The following is a 22,603-nucleotide window of genomic DNA, read 5'->3' on the forward strand; positions in this document are numbered from 1 at the left end:
ACAGCCAATCAATGATTTTCTCTCATCACTGATGTTTCCCTCTCTCTCTCCCTTCCTCTTTGAAATCAATAAAAATATTTTTAAAAACCACAAAAAAACAAAAACACTCCAACCAACAATAAAGTTACCTTAGCAGCTTGAGATTCTCTTAAGTAATATTTTAAAAGGTCCGAAAGTTTGAGGTCCTCGTCAGCAGACACTCGTGCTTCTATTTTCTGAAAAAGGGGAAGAAAATTGGCATTTATTCATCACTTATATTCTACACTCAGTGTTTTCTTTCTTAATTACTGTAAATAATTAAAGGTATAACTATAGTTAAAATAAAAAAACCCCTGCACATCCACCAGAATAGCTAAAAAAAAAAAAAAAAAGTGCCAAGTATTACAAGCTTGTGCAGCAATCCAATGCTCATTCCTTCTGGTGGGAATGTAAACTGTTACAATCACTTAGAAACAGTTTGGCAGTATCTACAAAATCTTTTCACATGGACACCCTGGGACCCACCAATTCCCCTTCTAGTTATGTACACCCAACAGAAAAGTGCACTATGTTCAACTGAAGATATACAAGAATGGTCTTAGCAGTACCATTTGTAAAGAGCTCCAAACTAGAAACTACCCAAATGGTCTACCAGCAGGAGAACAGATAAGTTTAAGTATATCCTTGCAATAGCATACTATACAGTAGTAAGAGTGAAGGAAATACACCTACATGTAATGACATGGACAAATCTTATGTACATAATATTGACTAAATGACACTAGACATAAAAGAATGCATACTGCATTTATAGAAAATATGAAAATGAAACTAATCTATGCTGTCAGAAGCTAGGATAGTGGTTAGCCTTACAGGAATTGGTAGCTAGGAAGGGCATCCGGGTTGCTGGTAGTGTTCATTACATAGATGTGTTAAATTTGTAAAATTTCACTGAGATGGGGAGGGAACTAGGTGGGTTGGGAGGTAAAGGGCAGACATCTGTAATGCTCTCAACAATAAAGGTTAAACAAAAATTTCACTAAAAAGTACACTTCTGATATGTGCTGTTTTCTATATGTATAATATACTTCAATACAAAGTTCTGAAGTTTCTAAATAATATTACTTTATGGAGAAATAAATGTAGTAAACTTTGTAACTCAATAGATAAAAGCATAGACACAAAGAATATCCAAAAGTGATGGAGATATATCAATTTAGACAGATTGAGATTACATGCTATATGGATGCTGGATGCTTTTAAACAAGCTCTTCTTACATTAAGAAGTAAGGTATGTGCCCGTCCCCTGAATCTGAGCTCTGAGACTGTTTGACTGACACAGAAGTGATGCTGTGGCAGTTTCCAGGCTTAGGTCTTATTAAACTAGCAGCTTCCACTTCCCACCATTAGGGATGCCCTCTTTCCCCTCCCCTCCCCTCTTCTTTTCTTTTCCCTTCCTCCCTCCTTCCTTCCTTCCTTCTCTCTCCCTCCCTCCCTCCCTCCCTCCCTCCCTCCCTCCCTCCCTCCCCCTCCCCCTCCCCCTCCCCCTCCCCCTCCCCCTCCTTCTTCTTCTTCTTCTTCTTCTTCTTCTTCTTCTTCTTCTTCTTCTTCTTCTTCTTCTTCTTCTTCTTCTCTCTCTCTCTCTCTCTCTCTCTCTCTCTCTCTCTCTCTCTCTATTTCAGAGAGAAAGGGAGAGAAAGAGCTAGAAACATCAATGATGAGAATCATTGATTGGCTGCCTCCTGCATGCCCTCCACTGGGGAATTGAGCAAGCAAATTGGGCATGTGCCCTGACTGGGAATTGAACCATGGTTTCCTGGTTCATAGGTTGATGCTCAACCACTCAGCCGCACCAGTTGGGCTGGGATTCTCACTTTCAGAACCTACCCATTATGTTGTGAGGAAGCCTCAACAATTCCTTGGAAAAGCCATGAGTAGGTGTTACAGCTAATAGCCCTAACAGAAGTCTCAGCTGACAGCCAGAATCAACCCCAGACATGAGTGAAAGAGCCTTCAGATGATTCCAGTCCCCAGCCTTCATATCTTCCCTACTGAGGTCACCATGGAGCAGAAGCACCCCATCAGGGATATGCCCTTTCTGCATTCCTGACCCAAAGAATTCATTAGCATAATAAAATGGTTCAGGATGCTTTGTCACACAGCAAGAATAACCAGAATACCATGCAAATACTAAAAGAAATAAGGATTGTGGTGGCTATGGAAATGCACCACTCAGATCTCCTTCAAGAGAAACTGCTTACTCCAAGGAGCATAGTTGACTAGTAGTCTCAACTGCAATTTCTCTGGATCCAGAACCAGGTTCGTACCAAGGCAATCTGCCATCCTCCCCTTCTTGTCTCGGCTGTACCCAGACACTGACAAAGCACAGTGGGAAGTAGTGCCAGTCCATTTTTGCCTGACGCAAAATTCCTTAAATGGGCAACTCTGGCTCAAAGACTCCTCCTCTCTGACCTGGACGGAACATTCTTAGAACTCTGCTACAATTTGGAACTCTTCCTACCTAGTCCTCTTTCCTCTGCTCTCTTCTTTCACAGGTGTAGACCTGCATTGTGGTCTGTAGGCTCTTCCTGTTTATTCTTGCTCCTTCCTCTTTGATCCTCACAATAAATCTCCTGCACATCTAATCCCATCTTGACATCTGCTTCTAAAAGAACTGACACATAGCCAGGCCGGTGTGGTCCAGTTGGTTAAGTGTCATCCCATGCACCAGGAGGTCGCTGGTTCAATTCTAGGTCAGGACACATGCCTGGGTGGTGGGCTCCATCCCCAATAGGGGGCATGCAGGAGGCAGCTGGTCCATGTTTCTCTCTCATTGATGTTTCTCTCTCTCTCTCTGAAGTCAATAAAAACATATTAAAAAAGAATTGACATACAGCCCTTTCCGGTGTAGCACAGTGGTTAGAGCATCGGCCCACGCACCAAAGGGTCATTGGTTCGATTTCTGGTCAAAGGCACATACCTGGATTGTAGGTTTGAACCCTGCCTATGGTTGGGGTGTGCAAGGGAGGCAACTGTTGGATGTGTCCCTCTCGCATTGATGTTTCTGTATCTCTCTCTCTAGCCCCTCTCCTTCCCTCCCTTCCACTCCCGCCCCCCTCCCCGCCCCAAAAAATGGAAAAATATCCTCAGGTGAGAATTAACAACAAAAAAGATCTGACATAAGGCTATTTTGATACAGATCCCTATTCTTATGATGTAAATGCACACACAAAAAAACCTATCTTCCGCCGAAACCGGTTTGGCTCAGTGGATAGAGCGTCGGCCTGCGGACTGAAGGGTCCTAGGTTTGATTCTGGTCAGGGGCATGTACCTGGGTTGCAGGCACATCCCCAGTGGGAGATGTGCAGGAGGCGGCTGATTGATGTTTCTCTCTCATCGATGTTTCTGACTCTCTGTCTCTCTCCCTTCCTCTCTGTAAGAAATCAATAGAATATATTAAAAAAAAACAAAAACAAAAAAAAAACCTATCTTCCTAGAAAATGTTCACTTGTACAAATAGCAAGGGCAGAATAATGGGCTCTATGGATCCCAGTATAACGACATTTATATATTTAAAAACTTTTTCCAAAAAAATAAAAAAAATAAAATCTTTTTCCTTTGTGAGAGAATATCTTCTTTTCTTTTACTCGTCTCTACTACATTATCACTCAATTAAAAAGGTCATGTTGCCGAAACCGGTTTGGCTCAGTGGATAGAGCGTCGGCCTGCAGACTGAAGGGTCCTAGGTTTGATTCCGGTCAGGGGCATGTACCTGGGTTGCGGGCACATCCCCAGTGGGAGATGTGCAGGAGGCAGCTGATCGATGTTTCTCTCTCATTGATGTTTCTGGCTCTCTATCTCTCTCCCTTCCTCTCTATGAAAAATCAATAAAATATATTTAAAAAAAAATAAATAAAAAGGTCATGTTGAAATCAGATTTCTACAATGGACTAGACACTACCACTCTCAGCTAAATACTATTAATCATCTAATAAACATTTTCATTATTCTATCAAGTGATAAAAATGTGAAATATTATATATAGGACCAATCCTTGAAAACCAAGATTATGTCATTATTAAATTACTACTACCATGAATGAATCCTTCTGCAGTTGTGTGTGTGTGTATATATTTTTAAACTGTACATCATTTAAAAAAATATTTTTATTGATTTCAGAGAGGAAGGGAGGGGGAGAGATAGAAACATCAATGATGAGAGAGAATCACTGATCAGTTGCCTCCTGCATGCCCCCCAGTGGGGATCGAGGCCTCAACCTGGGCATGTGCCGTTGACTGGAATCGAACCTAGGACCCTTTAGTCCGCAGGCCGACGCTGTATCCATTGAGCCAAACCAGCTAGGGTTGCATTTGTATATTTGATACAACTCACTTTAACCAATGTGTCAAGGGGGATCAAAAGCATTATAGTCTTGGTCAAGGTACAATGAATCTAACTTTCTTCTAGCTTACAAAGTCCCAGGGAAGGGTCATTCTTCATGAAAATAAACCCAGTCTTCTGATAAACATGTTTTCTGATGGAATACAGACATCTACATAAATACCAAAAGGCTGTAACAAAAACCAAGTTTCCTGAAAAACTCCAATTTTCACATCTAAATCTGTTGCACAACTCTTCTTCCTCAATAAAGCTAAATAAGTTAAGCACAGCTGTATGCAGAGGTGTGGATTATCAAAGGTTAATTAACAGTACTTACTCTCGTTTTATCAAACAGTTCTGAAACTTTGAGAAAAAATCTGGAAGAGAAAAGTATTTAATCAGAAGCTACCTTTAAATAACTTTCTATTTCAAATGTTCAGAGAATACATAATGCCCCAAACCAAATGAATAATGAACATTCTTGCCTCATTACAGTAATATTTAATGGTCTTATTTTCTTCATTTAACAAAAATATCTTTGTACTTCCACCCATAACAAATTACTTGAATTCTGTTGTTACAGAAAATCTTCCCATTTTAAGATAACAGTCTAAGTCATACAATAAAACCTAAAAACTTTGTATTGCTATTCTTTAGTAATATGCTCCATAATACTAAATGAAACCCATACCTTCACATTATTACAGAAGTACAAAACAATCACATCCAAAGAGACAAAAGGCTGATTTAAAAGGAAAACAATGAAGGTGGAGTAGTTTTTGAAGATATCTGATAGCTATGTTTTAAACATTTTCAAATAGAGCTGCTTTGTTTTGGAAAACAACAGAAATCAGTAACCAACTTCTATTTTAGAATTCACTTTCACTTTTAACTAAACAGCCTCTCACGAGTGTTAACCACCAACTGAAAAAAACCCAATGCAGCCCTAACTGGTTTGGCTCAGTGGAGTGTTGGCCTGCGGACTCAGGGGTCCCAGGTTCGATTCTGGTCAAGGGCATGTACCTTGGTTGCGGGCACATACCCAATAGGGAGTGTGCAGGAGGCAGCTGATAGATGTTTCTCTCTCATTGATGTTTCTAACTCTCTATTCCCTCTCCCTTCCTCTCTGTAAAAAATCAATTAAAAAACAACAACAACCCAATGCAAAACTACTAAAGGGTATTCTGTAAAATATGTAACTATAGATGGCACTATAATCGGATTAGGGCAAATACTATTGAAAGCTAAAACACAATTCCATGAACGTCACTTTACTTCAAAGAACTTGCTTTGACAAGTTTCTGTCAGATAACACTTGGCAAAGTTGCCTTTTCTTGTTATCAAAGAATTAAGAACTAACTCTTTGGGAAGGCAGCATGTTAATTAGTGTAAGCTATGGTACCTTGCTTTGCTGAAAAACTTGGATCTTACATGTCTACTGAGAGACTACGTTAGAGGAAAAGTTCAAGGATGTGGTTTAGAGAAAGGCATGAACAATGAACATAGTTTTCTCACTTAACATTTAAAAAGAAGTGCATTATTTTTCACTGAAGAGTTGGGTTAAAACAATATTATAGAAGCAACTAAAATTAAGTCCCGTTAGATTAAAATTAAAGTGAAAAACTAGCATACCGTAAAGGCATGTGTAGGCAAACTTCCAGAGGGTGATTTTACACTAACATGCAAACACCTTCCTCATCTGACTGCCTTAACATTCACTAAATTATAAAAACTACAATAGCCAGCCTCTTTAAAAAGTGCAAACTGATAGCATTAAATATCACTTTAAAAGTCAATTTGGTGCCCTACCTGGTTTGGCTCAGTGGATAGAGCACTGGCCTGTGGACTGAAGGGTCCAGGTTAGATTCTGGCCAAGGGCACATGCCCGGGTTGTGGGCTCCATCCTCCCCAGTAGGGGGGCGTGCAGGAGGCAGTCAGTCAATGATTCTCTCTCAATGATGTTTCTATCTCTCTCTCCCTCTCTGAAATCAATAAAAATATATTAAAAAAAAAAAAAAAGTCAATTTGGGCCCAGAGTGGCTCAGTTGGCTAAGCATCCACTGTCTTGTGCACTGAAAGGTTGATGGTTAGTCAGGACACATATGAAAGGCAGGTTCCAATCAATGTTTCTATCTTCTCACTTTTATGTGTTTCTCTCTCTCTCTCTCTCTCTCCCTCCCTCCCTTCCTCTTTTTAAGCATGTCCGCAGGTGAGGATTAAAAAACAAACAAAAACATGAACAAAGTCAATTTGGCCCTGGCAGGTGTGGCTCAGTTGGTTGGAAAGTCATCCTGTATACTGAAAGGTGGCGGATTAGATTCTTGGTCAGGGTACACACGGGAGGCAACCGATCAATGTTTCTCACATCAATGTTTCTTTTTCTCTCTCCCTTCCTCTCTCTAAAATAAAAAAAAAAAGTCAATATGGCCTTCTATGAAATACATGTATGTAATTCCAAACAGCATTTTAAATTTATAATAAACATTATCAAAACCTAAGAATATTTTGACATAAAGTCTGTCTCTCCATCTCACCCTTATACACACACACACTGCCCATTTTCATCAAGTGAAACTTTATAAAGTTAAAAAATACATACATTAAGGTCCATTTTTATTTTCCAGATTTTAAAAATTGACACGGACTTAGAAAAGCTCCTTGTTATCAATGTGTTTTGAGAAAAATATTCTAAAATGTCTACTGGGTCTGAAGTACTGTGTGTGCCCAGCCTGCCAACAAAATTTTGTTTTATTTATATTTACTGTTTTTTATTTTTATTTTATTTTTTTAATATATTTTATTGATTTTTTTACAGAGGGATAGAGAGTTAGAAACATCGATGAGAGAGAAACATCGATCAGCTGCCTCCTGCACACCCCCTACTGGGGATGTGCCCGCAACCAAGGTACGTGCCCTTGACCGGAATCGAACCTGGGACCCTTCAGTCCACAGGCCGACGCTCTATCCACTGAGCCAAACCAGTTAGGGCTATATTTACTGTTTTTTAAAAATCAGAATCCTTACTTGCATATATCTGTAGAATCCTGAGTTCCTAAAGCATATAATGAAGAACCAATTCTATTGTAATCGTCTGCAGCACCTATGGAAAAAGGTTCAAGAATTTAATATATTTATTCATTAATTAAAAAATATTGAGCATCTACCTGCCAAACAATGTGTATGTAATAGGTGATAGTGAAGGAAATGAGAAAAACTATAATACAATATGATGAATATTACATTAGAAGGAGGTACAAACTACTATGGCAGCAACAGAAACAGATGATTTCACCTGAGTAAGTCAGAGAAGGATTTACAGACACTACAGAATGAATTTGCACTTGTAGGATGAGCAAATCTTTACTAGGTAATATGTAAGAAAGGGAATCCTATATAATAAAGAGGCAATATGCAAATTAACCCTCACACCCTCACAAAGATGGCTGCCTACAACCAGGCTGGCAGGGGGGTTAGTGAGGGACGACCAAATGACTGAACAGCAGGCTGCATGGGGCGACCGGGCCGGCAGGGGGTTAGTGAGGGATGACTAAACAACTGAACAACAGGCGGTGTGTGATGATCAGGCCAGTGGGGAGGCAGTTGGGGGCAACCAGGCTGGCAGGAGAGGCAGTTAGGGGAGACCAGGGTGGTGGTGGGGGTTGCAGTTGGGGGTGACCAAGTCAGCGGGGGGGGGGGGGGGCAGTTGGGGTGATTAGGCCAGTGGGAGGGGGCAGTGAAGGGTGACTAGGCCGGCGGGGGAGGGGGGGCAGTTTGGGGTGACCAGACCGGCAAGGGGGGGGGCAGTTAGGGGCGATCAGGCAGGCAGGCAGAGGCAGTGAGGGGCGACCAGGCAGGCAGGTGAGCGATTAGGAGCCAGCGGTCCAGGATTGTGAGAGGGATGTCCAACTGCTGGTTTAGGCCTGATCCCTGGCAGTTAGACATCCCCCAAGGGGTTCTGGATTGGAGAGGGCGCAGGCTGGGCTGAGGGGAACCCTCCCCCCTGCACGAATTTCATGCACCGGGCCTCTAGTTTCAAATAAAAAGGGCAGAGCATGGATCAAGGCCTGAGAGGCATAAAAGAACATAGTATATTCAGAGAGCCTTCTGGGACTATGGCACTGAAGGGTGCAGAGGGAAAGTAGATGGAGTTGAAGATGAAAAAATAAATTGGAAGCATCTTGGGGAAAAAGGGTTTTTGTAAGCCATGATAAAGTCTGTATTTGGTCTTGTAGAAATGGGTGTTATTAACATTTTACAATCAACCTGATAAGTATGTTAGTTTTTAAAAAAATACTGTTGCCCTAGCCAGGTTGGTTCAGTGGATAAAGCATCAGCCTGTGGACTGAAGGGTCCTGGTTTTGATTGAGGTCAAGGGCACGTACACCAGTTGCAGGCTCGATCCCTGGCCCCAGTTGGAGCAGTTTTGGGAGGCAACCAATGGATGTTTCTCTCTCTCCCCTCTCCCTTCCACTCTCTTTCTAAAAAACAAAAAAAAAAAGACAAATATTCTTGGGTGAGGATTAACAAAAGAAAAAAAAAATACTGTTTCCTGGAATAAAGACTAGAAGTGCAGAGACACAGAAAACAGAGTAACCAACCTAGAAACTGAGGGCCAGGATCAAGATAGTGGGAACAGTGAGAGCACAGAGGAACTAACAAAGCTAAATAATATTTAGGAAATGTAATAGGGAGGATTTATAAACAGTATACCTGACGTAGGAGGGGAAATTATGGAGCTTGGGAAGCTAGATAAATGGTGCCACCATTACTCTGGGGTACTAGAAGCAAAGTACCAAATTTCAGTACAACACTCTTCCTAGGGCTTGTTCCACAGGACAATGCACTTGTTGAGAAAAGACTGTATATAACAGATGCTTCTATTTGGTTCAGAGAAAGGATAGTAGAATGCTATGGTTAAGAGGCTGGACCTACAACCAAACTGCCTAGGACCCAATCCCATCTTCCAAACTCACCAGCTACGTGACCTGGGACATATATATCACTTAACCAGTCTATGCCTCAGTTTCCTCATCTGGAAATGGGGAGAATAATGGTACCCACCTCATATTATTATTTGGAGAATTAAATATGTTAGTAAATGTTACTATATATCTGGCATATAGTAAGTATAGTACTAATTAATGAAATCCAAGACACTGCCTAATGTATGAAAATTTCCACTTATACTAGCAGTATTTTTATAAGGCTTTAATGTGTTTATTCCCTAATGAAACAGTAATCCTTACATTATACTTTACTATATCAATTAAAATTACATTAGCCCTAGCTGGTTTGACTTAGTGGATAAGAGTGTCGGCCTGCGGATTGAAGGGTCCCAGGTTTGATTCCTGTCAAGGGCACGTACCTTGGTTGCAGGCTCGATACCCAGCCCTGGTCGGGGTACATAAGGGAGGCAACCAATCAATGTATCTCTCTCACATTGATGTTTCTCTCTCTGTCTCTCGCTCTCTCTTCCACTATCTCTAAAAATTAATGGAGAAATATCCTTGAGAATTAATAAAAATTTAAAAAACAAACAAACCCAAAAAACATTAAACCCATAAAGCTAAAATTTAACTTTTAAAAGGGAAACTTTGACCTGACTGGTGTGGCTCGGTGGTTGAGCATTGACCTATGAGCCAGGAGTCTGGTTTGATTCCTGGTCAAGGCACATGCCTGGGTTGTGGGCTCAGTCCCAGTAGGGCGTGTGCAGGAGGCAGCCAATCAATGATTCTCTCTCATCATTGATGTTTCCATCTCGCTCTCTGAAATCAATAAAAATATATTTTTTTAAAAAAACCCATTCAGAAAACTAGTAATTTAAGAGAATTTTCTCAACCTAAAAAAAGTCATCTAGGAAACCTACACCTAACTTCACAAATAATGGTTTAAGACCAAATACTTTCCCAAGAAGATAAGGATCAAGGTAAAGATGCCTGCCCTCAACACTTCCATCAGCACTGTAGTAGAAGGTAGTGTACAGTACAATGGTGTAAGGAAAAGAAGGAAATGGCATCTAAACTGGAAAGAAAGTATAATTATTTTTATTAGCAGATGACCATTTATTTAGAAAATACTAAGGAATCTACAAAATAGTTACTAGAACTAGTGAGTTTATTTATTTAGTAAGGTTGCAAGATATAAGATCAATATTGAAAATACACTGTATTTCTACACATTAGCAAAGAACAACCAAAATCTGAAAGGTAAAAAACACATCATTTACAAAGCATCCAGAAATAACCAGGGATCGATCTAACTAAAGATGTAAAAGATCTGTACAATGGAAACTATAAAACATTGCTGGAAGAATTTAGAGACCTAACTAAATGGAAAGTATGCCATATTCATGTATAGAAGATCAATTTAAAATGTCAATCCTCCCCAAATTGATCTACAGATTCTATACAATTCCAATTATAATCTTAGCTGGCATTTTTGTAGAAAGTGACAAGCTGATTTTAAAATCTGTATGAAAATATAAACTACCTAGAGGGGCCAATACAACTTCAAAAAATATTTTTATTGATTTCAGAGAGGAAGGGAGAGGGAGAGATAGATAGAAACATCAATAATGAGAGAGAATCATTGATCGGCAGCCTCCTGCACTCCCCCTACTGGGAACTGAGCCTGCAACTGGGGAATCGAAACTAGGACCCTTTAGTCTGCAGGCCGACACTCCACCTACCGAGTCAAACCAGCCAGGGCCAAAACAACTTTTATAAAGAAGAATAAAATTGGAGGACTTACACAAGAAAAGATGTTTAACATCACTGGTTATTAGAAATATGCAAATTAAAACCACATCAAGACACCACTATTCTTATTAGAATGGCTAAAATTAAAAAGACTGATTATCCTTCTTTAAAAAAATATATTTTTATTGATTTCAGAGAGGAAGAAAGAGGGAGAGAGAGAGAGAGAAACATCAATGATGAGAGAGAATTATTGATTGGCTGCCTCCTGCATGCCCCTTACTGGGGTCCAAACCTGCAACCTGGGCATGTGCCCTTGACCAGAATCGAACCTGGGACCTATTCAGTCTGCAGGCTGACGCCACTTGAGCCAAACCAGCTAGGGCCTGATTATCCTTCTTAACAAGGATGAAGAATAACTCTCACGCACAACTGATAGGAATGTAAAATTGTATAATCATTTTGGGAAAAAGTTTGGCATTTTTAAAATAAGTTATACTTTACCACATGACCCAGCCATTCTATTTCTAGGTATTACACAAGAGAAATGAAAGCATAGGTTTATAATACTTACATAAAATGGCTCATGTAAGCTTTATTCACAATAGCCAACAGCTAGTAACTCAAATGTTCACCAACAGCTATATAGATAGCAATCATAATATATCCATAAAATGGAATACCACTCAGCAATAAAAAGTAATGAACTATTGATATGCACAACATGGATGAATTTCAAAATAATTTTGTTGAATTTCAAAGCTAGATAATAAAGTGTCCATACTGTATTATTCCACTTGAAACGCAAACTGATCTATAGAGACAAAGAGCAAAACAGTGGTTGCCTGGATACATGAGTGGGACAGAGGGATTGCAAAGGGTCACAAAGAAACTTTTGGTGGTGATGGATATATTCATTTAATTTTATTGTAGTGATTATTTTAAACATATGTCAAAACTTATCAAATTGCATACTTAGAACATTGCATCTTATTGATATCAATTATACATCAATAAAGCTGTTAAAAACCATTAACCTATCTTGCATTTTGAATGGATCGTTTACACACACAATTTTATAACATCATGCATTTAGAAAGTATTGGTTCAACAAATGATGCAAATCTTGACATACTTGAAAGTTGACATATTTCAGTATACAGTATCAAAAATATCATTAATCTCAGACAAGTCTTTATTTTTTTAAACTCTTACCAATTATTTTTTATTGGCATTTAAAAAATAATTGATATAGAGAAATAGATGTAAAATAGAACACACCATGGAAGCAAGTGGAAGAACACAGCATTTTTAAACAGTTTATATAAAAATCAAGAATGGAATTTCAGACAAGTCTTTAATTATTGTGATGCAAACTCATGGTAATGAAAACAAGTTTTCCGAACTTCTAATTACTGCTGAATAACTTGACTTTTATCATTGTCCACAAATACTGCCAGTTTTCCTCAAAGTGACAGACTCACTTAGTGAATTTTTAAGAACATGTCTAACAAACACTAAAGTCTGAATAATCATAGTTTGTCAGCCATTCTTTCAAGTAAAAATGGTGTCTTATGAAAAAAGTAGCTAGGTCAGTTGGAACTCAATCACTAAAATGCTTTACTAGAGAGAACCATCATACTTCAGTATACAAAGTGCTTTATGCATACCTCCCATTTTACCACATAAAGGATGAAAAAAAAAAAAGTGTACTCAAGGACATTCTTAAATGAACTTTGAGGGAAAGAATATAGTGATTATTAGTACAGTTTGATGCCACTGCCTTGATTTGTGCTAAGGTACCAGCAATTTTATTCATCACTAGAGGCCTGGTGCACGAAAATTCATGCACGGGGAGGGGGGAAGGTGGTTCCTTCAGCCCAGCCTGTGCCCTCTTGCAGTCCGGGAGCCCTCAGGGGATGTCTGACGGCTTATGCCTGCAGTCTGGCCTCCCTCTTCGGGAGGCGACCAGGCGGGCTGATCAGGGGACAGCACCAGCCGCCCCCCCCCATTGCCCCTCCTCCGCTGCCAGTCGCCACCGCCCCCCCAATCGCCATCCCATCCCTCTGCTCGCTGGCATGTGCCTTGGCTGGCCTGGCGCCGCCTGCTTGCCGGCCCCGCCTCCCGCCAACCAGTTGTTCCTCCGTTTGGTTGATTTGCATATTACGCTTTTATTATATAGGATGGCTTTTGCATCATGAATATAAATGTTGCCCTAGCTGGTTTGGCTCAGTTGATAGAGAGTCAGTCTGTGGACCAAAGGGTCCCAGGTTCGATTCTGGTCAAGGGCATCAAAAAAATAAAATAAAATAAAATAAACATCAACATGATAAAAAGGCAAAAGGCATCATAGTATTATTATGAAAATGGTTTTGACATCACAGACTTGCTAAAAAGGGCCTCAGAACCAAGGCTTCATAGACCACAGTTTAAGAAATGCTGCTCTATATCAAGACTTTTACAAACTATAAATAACATAAGTAAAACCTTACTTTTGTGGGATCTTGTCATCCTATCAGATTTAGCAGATGCATCTTTAACTCGGTTATGATATTCTAAAAGGAATGTTCGTTCATGCTCAAAGAAATCATCTACATCCTATAGGATCAAAAGAAAATATGAACTTTTTTCAATTGTTTGCTTTAGTGTAATATGTAAACCATTTTGTTATCATTATAATCACAAAAGATCATTAGTAAAACAGCATCCTATCCTTAATAATCAGATGTTATATTGATTTCACCAACAAGTTCAGACTTTAATAAACATGAATTTCTATCTATCAAGTAAGAGATCTTCTATGGTTTTGCAGCTGAAGGCTTAGAGCTCCCCATATGGTTCTCTGAAACGTGTCCCTACTCATGCTCTGCCTTTACATCCCAATAAGTACATTATTGTCAGTGGGAGTGACCAATTGTTTTTGAGAAATAAAGAAAAAATTCTGATGGACAAGTAAGTCTATTTCTCTTGGTTTATTATGTATATTATGGGCCATTTCAGAAGGCTGGGAGCAATTACTATATCAACAACTGTCTTCGATTTTTTTTTTTGGGAGCAATGTTAGATACACATCAAAATAAAAATTATTAACAGTACTTTCCTCCCTTCTAAGATGTTCATTGTTTATTGAAAAAGCACCAGTTGAAATGATGTAATTCAAGATCCACATCAACAGAAAACTAGAAGCCAAATACTGACAAAACGACATTTAAATCTGTAATTCAGGTGTAACAGTTCTCCTAACTGTAAAAATGGGGATAACATTAACTTGCAGGATTATAGTGAAGATTAAATAAGAAAATGTGGGCTATCAAACATCACATTGTAAATGTTAAAATTTTAGTTACTACTTTATCAAAACCCTAATCAAATAGTGGTTTACACTAAATGCTAAGAAAAATGTTCAATATTAGTGCATAAGCAGCATCAAAATGGAAGCAGGCTGAGTCCTTATTAGAAAGTAGCCATAGTACATGCATAGTCAACATATAAATTGACCTATCTCTGAAAAGTCAAAGTATAAATCAAATAAATAGTACTTTACACCTAAGTTTTATTGTAGATGTACCTATAAAACAGGTAACGATGAGAAAGCAGCATTATTTATACCTTAGTAATTGCTTGATAATGTAATATAAGCATTTTACTCTTACATTTAATGGTATGAGTCTTCAGACAAATTAAGTCTTATATCATTTAGGACACCATTAAGAAAAAGTTAGGTGTTATGTAGGCAAATAATTAACTTTGTAAGTATTTTCACACATATTATCTCATTCAGTCTTTCTAACAATCCCGTGAGCCAGGCGGTTTTATTAACTGCATTTTGAAAGTGGAAAACAGATTCAGAGAAAGAGACTTTTCTCAAGATCATATAGCTACTCTGAGACAAGACCAAAACATCAACTTAGCTCTTCTAATTCCCAATGTGAATCCAGGCCTGTTCCCAACATTTGTAAGGCCAAGGGCAAGTGTAGAAATGGAAGGAGTCTTTTTTTATTTTTAAAGATAAACCTTTTCTTTAATTAATTAATTAAAGAGGAAGGGAGAGGGATAGAGAGATAGAAACATCGATGAAAGAGGAACATCATCAATCGGCTGCCTACTGCACACATCCCTACTGAGGATTGAGCCCCCAACCCAGGCATGTGCCCTTAACAGGAATCGAACCAGTGACCTCTTGGTTCCTGAGCTGATGCTCAACTGCTGAGCCACATTTATGTCCCACCCTGCAGGGCATCCAAAGGGATTTCTTGTGCATGTGGCTGGACAGTCCATCCTGTATACTGATTTTCTCCCCTGTGCCTTCCCTCTACTCAGCTGTCCTATAGACACCCCTTGATCACCCACAGAGTGCACACACCAGTAGCACTGTCTACCCACTGGAGGATGGACTCAGGGAAAAAGCCCATGCAAGACCTGGAGGTAGGCTTGGAATTTGGCTAAAGATATCTAGGGTTGCCGAAGCCGGTTTGGCTCAGTGGATAGAGCATCGGCCTGCGGACTGAAAGGTCCCAGGTTCGATTCCGGTCAAGGGCATGTACCTGGGTTGCGGGCACATCCCCAGTGGGAGATGTGCAGGAGGCGGCTGATCGATGTTTCTCTCTCATCGATGTTTCTAACTATCTCTCTCCCTTCCTCTCTGTAAAGAATCAATAAAATATATTTAAAAAAAAAAGATATCTAGATAACTGGAGCACGGTCTGGTTTGGAGGAAAGGGCGTGGGGTTCAGGTGGGCAAATTCCCTTGGACATGTAAATCTCTGACCCTTGGAGAAGGAAGCTCTAAAGCAGTGGCTCTCAACCTTCCTAATGCCATGACCCTTTAATACAGTTCCTCATGTTGTGGTGACCCCCAATTTCATTGTTACAAATTGAACATAAATTAAAGCATAGTGATTAATCACAAAAACAATATGTAATTATATATGTGTTTTCTGATGGTCTCAGGCGACCCCTGTGAAAGGGACATTCGACCCCCAAAGGGGTCGCAACCCACAGGTTGAGAACCGCTGCAAGAGTGTACCCAAGGTAGGGGGTCCAATTTCCTAGGCCTAAGGATTCTAACTGCCCAAATTTCTCTTTTACTCGAATATAATCTTTTACACATCTAAATTTTCAGTCTAGCTTCCTTTTAAGAAGAGTAAATTCTTGCCCTAGCTGAATAGAGCATCTATTATCTCTGAAATCAATAAAAATATATATATTTTAAAAAGGAGTAAATTCTTAAACAAATACTCTTATTAATCAAATAAAATCTTACCTTTACTCCTGAAACAATTACTCCATCTGCTGATTTAACCATGTTTTTAAAGAAATCTTCAAGTTTCTCTTTTTTATTTTTTCCTCGCACACTCAACTGAAAGAAAGGTAAGTAGAAGTTAGCAATTAAAAAAATTACAAATGAAAATTAATACCTTTTTTACATTTTGATGTTAACAGGGCAAATTCAAAAGGATCCCAGTTTTTAAACTTAATAAAGTAGTAATTTCATCATGTATATTAACGATTTTCAAACTTCAGGGAATTAAAGAAAAGTTTGGCCTCACCTCAAAGATTCAGATTCAGCTGATCTACAAAAAGACCTAGATATCTCAGTGTATATTTAATAATTCTGTTCTAAGTAGACCTCTCATCATATCCTATCTAGCACTACTATATAATGTAAAGATAACTAAAATGTTAACTCAGAAGTTCCTTTAAACACAAAATTTATTGGTGTACAATATACCATCATACGCTTCTGTAAAAGGTCTGAAAATATATTCTGCACATTCTTCAGTCTAAATTCATTCAAACATCATCTACTGTCCTGTTTTTGGTGTCAGCAACTTCTAGTTCAAGGGACACAAAAGATGACTTAGAGTGGCATGAATGGTTATCTAAGGCAAAACTGAGAAGCAGCTAATAACTCTGACTTTACCACTTGCTACATTAGGGTGTCCCTTAAAGGAGGATCCTATCTAACTTCCTTATCTACTGGCATGGCTTCAATGCTCACCTTTATGTAAATAACTCACAAATCTCTATCACTACCCCTCAGCTTTTTCCTGATTCATAGATCCAACTGCCTATATCGTATCTTTTTAAAAAAATATGTTTTTATTGATTTCAGAGAGAAAGGGAAAGAGAGATAGAAACATCAATGATGAGAGAGAATCACTGATTGGCTGCCTCCTGCACGCCCCCTACTGGAATCGAGCTCACAACCTGGGCATGTGCCGTGGACTGGAATCAAACCCAGGAACCTTCAGTCCATAGGCCGATGTTCATTCTATCTACTGAGCCAAACCAGCTAGGACCCTATGTATATATCATATCCTTACATGGAGATTATGCTAATCTCATATCACACGAGCCTAAGACAGTACTCATTATACGCTCTCCACAATCTAACCTCCAAATTTTTCCTCTTCCTGTTCCGTATTCGTGGCTCTCCATCCAACTAGTCTCTCACACTCCTATATACTCCCTAAAACCCCATACCTCTCATTAAAATTCTTTGTAATCTACAATTTCTTTCTCTCACAGCTCAAATTCTACCAGCAAATGTCTGATATCTGTTCTTTATATTAACAACTATAATGGGAATAGGGAAAAAGAAAGCTAGAGGACAGAAGGCTATGTTTGGAATCCACAATAATAGTAACCAGCGTTTAAGAACTCAGAAGGCAAAGTCCAGCATGTGATCACTGATGAATTATCAAGAATTTAATGGAGGTTGGGTGTTAAATAGATTAAATACTGAATCTACTGTTAAGTAGACTCAAACTATCTTTATTTGAAACAGAAGGTAAAGTCACATAAGTAAAGCAATACCAAATGCAATCATTCCTCACAGCAATTACTATTTCTCATACAACTAAATGCTGAAACAAGCTTTTCTAGGCCTCACAGATGCTCTGTGGTCTTTTTTAGACTTCAGATACCCTAGCTCTACTTCAAGCTTATCAGTACCATGGCCCTCTGAAACATAGATAACAGAACAGCGCATACCGATTTCTTTTCCAGCGCCACTGAACTGAATAAAGATCTGAGAAACAGCATTAGAAACAAGATTGAGCCCAGCTGGTGTGACTCAGTGGTTGAGCATTCACCTATGAACCACGAGGTCACAGTTCCATTCCCGGTCAGGGCACATGCCCAGGTTGTGGGCTCGATCCCCAGTAGGGGGCATGCAAGAGGCAGCTGATCAATGATTCCCTCTCATTGATGTTTCTATCTCTTTATTCCTCTCATTCTGTGAAATCAATGGGAAAAAAAAAGAAAAAAAGCCTCTCCCTCCCCCGAAACAAGACTGAAGAAAACCTTTTCTTTTGGAGCCTATAATCTACAACCTATTAATAATACTTGCTGTTAGTTAATTAAAGAATATTTCCAAAACACTTCAACTCCATCTTTTATCTCTAAAACATGATTACGGATATTAAAAGGGTTATTGTAACACATTACCACCATCTTTATTAAGCATACTAGAGGCCCGGTGCATGAAATTTGTGCATGGGGAGGGTCCTGAGGCCTGGCCAGCGATCAGGGCTGATCAAGGCATTCCAGTTGCTGGCAGGGCCTCCCTTCCCTGGCTGCCAGCTGGGGCCTCCTTTTGTTCCTCACCACCCCTTGGTGGTCAGCGCATGTCACAGCGAGCGATCGGTCTCCTGGTCGAACTCCCGTGGAAACAATTTGCATATATATATATATATATATATATATATATATATATATATATACACACACACACACACACACACACACACACACACACTAGGTGCACAAAACTCATGCATGAGGGTGGGGGGTCCCTCAGCCCAGCCTGCTCCCCTGCCGGCCTGATCGCCCCTAACTGCTTCTGCCTTGGCCCTGCACCCGGGACCCAGGATTCCCTCCCTCTGGCCGGCCGCAGCTTTGCCCGGGCCCAGCTTTGTCAGAAAGGATGTCCGGAAGGTCGTCTGGTCTAATTAGCATATTACCCTTTTATTAGTATAGATAGATACTAGATTTTAAGAAAAAAACCCACAGAATAGGTAAACACTGTACTGACTCCCTTCCATAAACACTTCAAAATTACAACTAAATTACAGAACCATCATTGAGAATTGCCTGAAGTCTAGTTGAAGAGAATTCCTATAACCATGGATATACAGAAGAAGCCATGTGGAGACTAGTAGGAGGGGTTGGAGATGTGAAATGGGCTGGTCCCACAACCACATGTGGCAGATAAAAATCGGGAGGGATATTTTGGCTGTGGAGGTCCCCCCAACGAGCGAGTAGTCCCAGACCCACACCAGGTTCCCCTTACCAGGTTTCCAGTGGCAGGAAGGCTTCTGGCTGTGAAAACCAGAGGAGCTTATGCTGAGTAAGATGGTGGGCTACTGGAGTCCAGGTATCCCCCCCCCCCCATTTCTTTATGTTTTTAGCAGGTATTCCTCTTAAAGGGCCCATGCATGGAATTACTCCTTCGCTTTGAGCTCCAGCACTGGAGCAGCAGCTCAAAAGGCACTAGGGACTAAACTGAACAGGGAGGAACTGAACAGTCTGGCTTTGGGGCGAGAGCTGGAGGGACAGCTTTCTCCCAGACAGAAGTGCTGGCAGAAGACATTGCTCCTTTGCTGAGCCCTCTTCTTGTAGACAAAGGCTGGTGCCATATTTGGATATTCATCAACCTGTCTAACACTGTTCATAGGGCCCTGGTGACTCCCTGAGAGCCTGCCCCATCCAACTTGTGGGCCCACTCAAGCTACTGCCAATGGCTTTTCCATACAAACAGCCTGTCTTGGCTTATGCAGCAGACTTTCAAAAAAATCTCTCAAAGGTTCATGAACCACAAACAAGCAGCATCTGGCCATAGTGTGCCCTATACCTCTTACTAAGCAGCCCCAAGCCCAGCACTAGCAGTGGCCAAACTTGGTTCACAAGTTAGCCTCTCCCAGGCACTTCCAAACCCAGGACAAGTGGCAACCATCTGGAGATCATTTGTAGCTCATACAAGGTGGCCCCTGGCCAGGGCACAGGTAGCAGCTGACCTTGGCCTACACCTCCCAAGTGCCCCAGAACTAACACACCTGGTGGTCATCTTCCAACCAAACCAGACCACTCAACCCAACTACCTCCACAAACGACACAGCCAAAGGGCAGACTTAGCAGGCACTGAAGCCCCACTAAAGTGAATTCTGCTATGCAGTGTCAGCCCCTCCATTATAGTCATCGCCATCCTTACAACCAGTCAGCCAGAGGGTTAACCCTCCAAACAGCAAATAAGGCTCAACTACCAGAGGAGGGCACACATCATCCACACAAGGGGCATACCTGGACACCTGGCTCAGGTGACCAGGGAGACTGCACCACAGCGCTGCCAGGACACCTACCACACAAGGACTCTTTACCAAGACCAGGAGATATAAATGGGGAGACAAAGAAACATGCCACAAATGAGAGAACAGGAGGAATTTCCAGAAAAAGAACTAAATGAAATAAAGGCAAGCAATAGACTTGATACACAGTTCCAAACAATGGTTATCTATATATATAAAACCCAAATATGCAAATAGACTGAAGAGCAGAACAACCGGCCGCTATGACATGCACTAACCATCAGGGGGCGCACATGGAACATGATGGGCATTGGCAGCAGGCGGCAGAGCGCAGAACATGGCGGACATTGGCTGTGGTGGGATGGTGGAGCAGGTGAGTGGGGGCGCCGGTCGCTGTCATTGGGGTGAGCCTCTGGTGGTTACTTAAAATTCTTTGTTCCCGCATGCCACAGTCCCACCGGGTACTTGCACCCGCTGCTGGTGCTGGAATGGCCTCTTGTACCCGCTGCCGGCGCAGGCCCTGATCGCTTGGTGCCCTTAGCGGGTGCGAGTGGCGGCTGTAGTCCCTGATTGCCCCTCAGGGCTTCTCTACCTCCCCCTGCTCCTGAGGGGCGATAGGGGCTGGCAGCCGCCTCTTGCACCCGCTGCCAGCAACGACTCCGCTTGCACCCGCTGCCGGTGCCACCACTTGCACCCACTGCCGGCGCTGGCCCCGCTCATACCTGCAGGTCCCGATTGCCCCTATTGCCCCTGAGGGCTTCTCTACCTTTCCCTGCTCCTGAGGGGTGATCGGGGGAGCAGCCGCCGCTTGCAACACCCGCTGACAGCGTCAGCCCTGCTCGCACCTGTTGTTTGTGCCAGTCCCAATCGCTCTGCGCCGTCAGTGGGTACGAGCGGGACCAGTGCTGTCAGCACATGGTGGTGGAGCAGGTGAGTGGGGGCGCCGGTCGCTGTCATTAGGGTGAGCCTCTGGTGGTTACTTAAAATTCTTTGTTCCCGCATGCCACAGTCCCACCACCACCACAGTGGTGGTGGCAGAAGCAGGGCTGCCGGCAGATGGGACTGGGGGCCGTGGCGGAAGGGGCTGGGAGGGGCGTGGAGGATGGGCCGAGACCTTTCCCTGTGCCCACTGTAGCCTCATAGCCCACAGTTCCTTTCAAGGTGCATAAATTCGTGCACTAGGCCCCTAGTAAGGATTATAAGAATGCTCAAAAACTTTGTGAGAACTTCAATAGCATAAAAAGAACACAGAAATCATAAAAAAGAACCAGTCAGAATTGACAAATGCAATAACTAAAATGAAGAGCACATTATAGGGAATTAACAGTGAAGCAGAGGATCGAATCAGTGACTTGGAAGATCAAGGTAGCAGAAAACACCCAATCAGAACAGCAAAAAGAAAAAAGGACCCAAAAAAATGAGGATAATTAGAGGGGCCTCTGGGACAATGCCAAGTGCACCAACATTTGCATTATAGAGTTACCAGAAGGAGAAGAGACAGAGCAAGGAACTGAAAACCTCTCTGAATAATGACAGAAAACTTCCCTCACCTGGTAAAGGAAAAAGACATACAAGCCTGGGAAGCACAGAGTCCCAAACAAGATGAACCCAAAGAGGCCCAAACTAAGACACATAATTAAAATGCCAAAGGTTAAAGACAAAGAATGAATCTTTTTTTTTTTTAATATATTTTATTGATTTTTTACAGAGAGGAAGGGAGAGAGATAGAGAGTTAGAAACATCGATGAGAGAGAAACATCGATCAGCTGCCTCCTGCACATCTCCCACTGGGGATATGCCTGCAACCCAGGTACATGCCCTTGACCGGAATCGAACCTGGGACCTTTCAGTCCGCAGGCCGACGCTCTATCCACTGAGCCAAACCGGTTTCGGCAAGAATAAATCTTTTTAAAAAATATATATTTTTACTGAGTTTAGAGAGAGGAAGGGAGAGGGACAAAGAAATAGGAACACTGATGAGAGAGAGGCATTATTAGCTGCCTCCTGCAGGCCCCATAATGGGAATTGAACCTACAACCTGGGCATCTGCCCTGACTGGGAATCAAACTGTGACTTCCTTGTTCATGGGCTGAAACTCAACCACTGACACACTGGTCATGCCAAAGAAAGAATCATGAAAGCAGCAAGAGAAAAGCAGTTAGTTATCTACAAGTGAGCTCCCATAAGATTGTCAGCTAATTTCTCAACAGAAACTTTGCAGGCCAGAAGGAACTGGCATGA

At 41.2% G+C, this 22,603-nt stretch overlaps 1 protein-coding gene across 3 annotated transcripts in view; it reads right to left on the reverse strand.

The window, feature by feature from the left end:
- The window catches only part of SNX6 (sorting nexin 6), a 73,070-nt gene that overhangs the window by 19,077 nt on the left and 31,390 nt on the right, over positions 1 to 22,603 (reverse strand). For all 3 annotated transcript variants that reach the window (XM_081089994.1, XM_081089993.1, XM_081089995.1), the window contains 5 exons: positions 16,318 to 16,413; positions 13,547 to 13,652; positions 7,384 to 7,459; positions 4,697 to 4,736; positions 129 to 215 (listed from right to left, as the gene is read on the reverse strand). In XM_081089994.1, coding sequence (XP_080946120.1) covers positions 129 to 215; positions 4,697 to 4,736; positions 7,384 to 7,459; positions 13,547 to 13,652; positions 16,318 to 16,413 — 405 coding nt within the window. The remainder of the gene's footprint in view (positions 1 to 128; positions 216 to 4,696; positions 4,737 to 7,383; positions 7,460 to 13,546; positions 13,653 to 16,317; positions 16,414 to 22,603) is intronic.

The sequence above is a fragment of the Myotis nattereri genome, assembly GCF_964212035.1.
Source record: "Myotis nattereri genome assembly, chromosome: 1".
NCBI classification, from domain to species: Eukaryota; Metazoa; Chordata; class Mammalia; order Chiroptera; family Vespertilionidae; genus Myotis; species Myotis nattereri.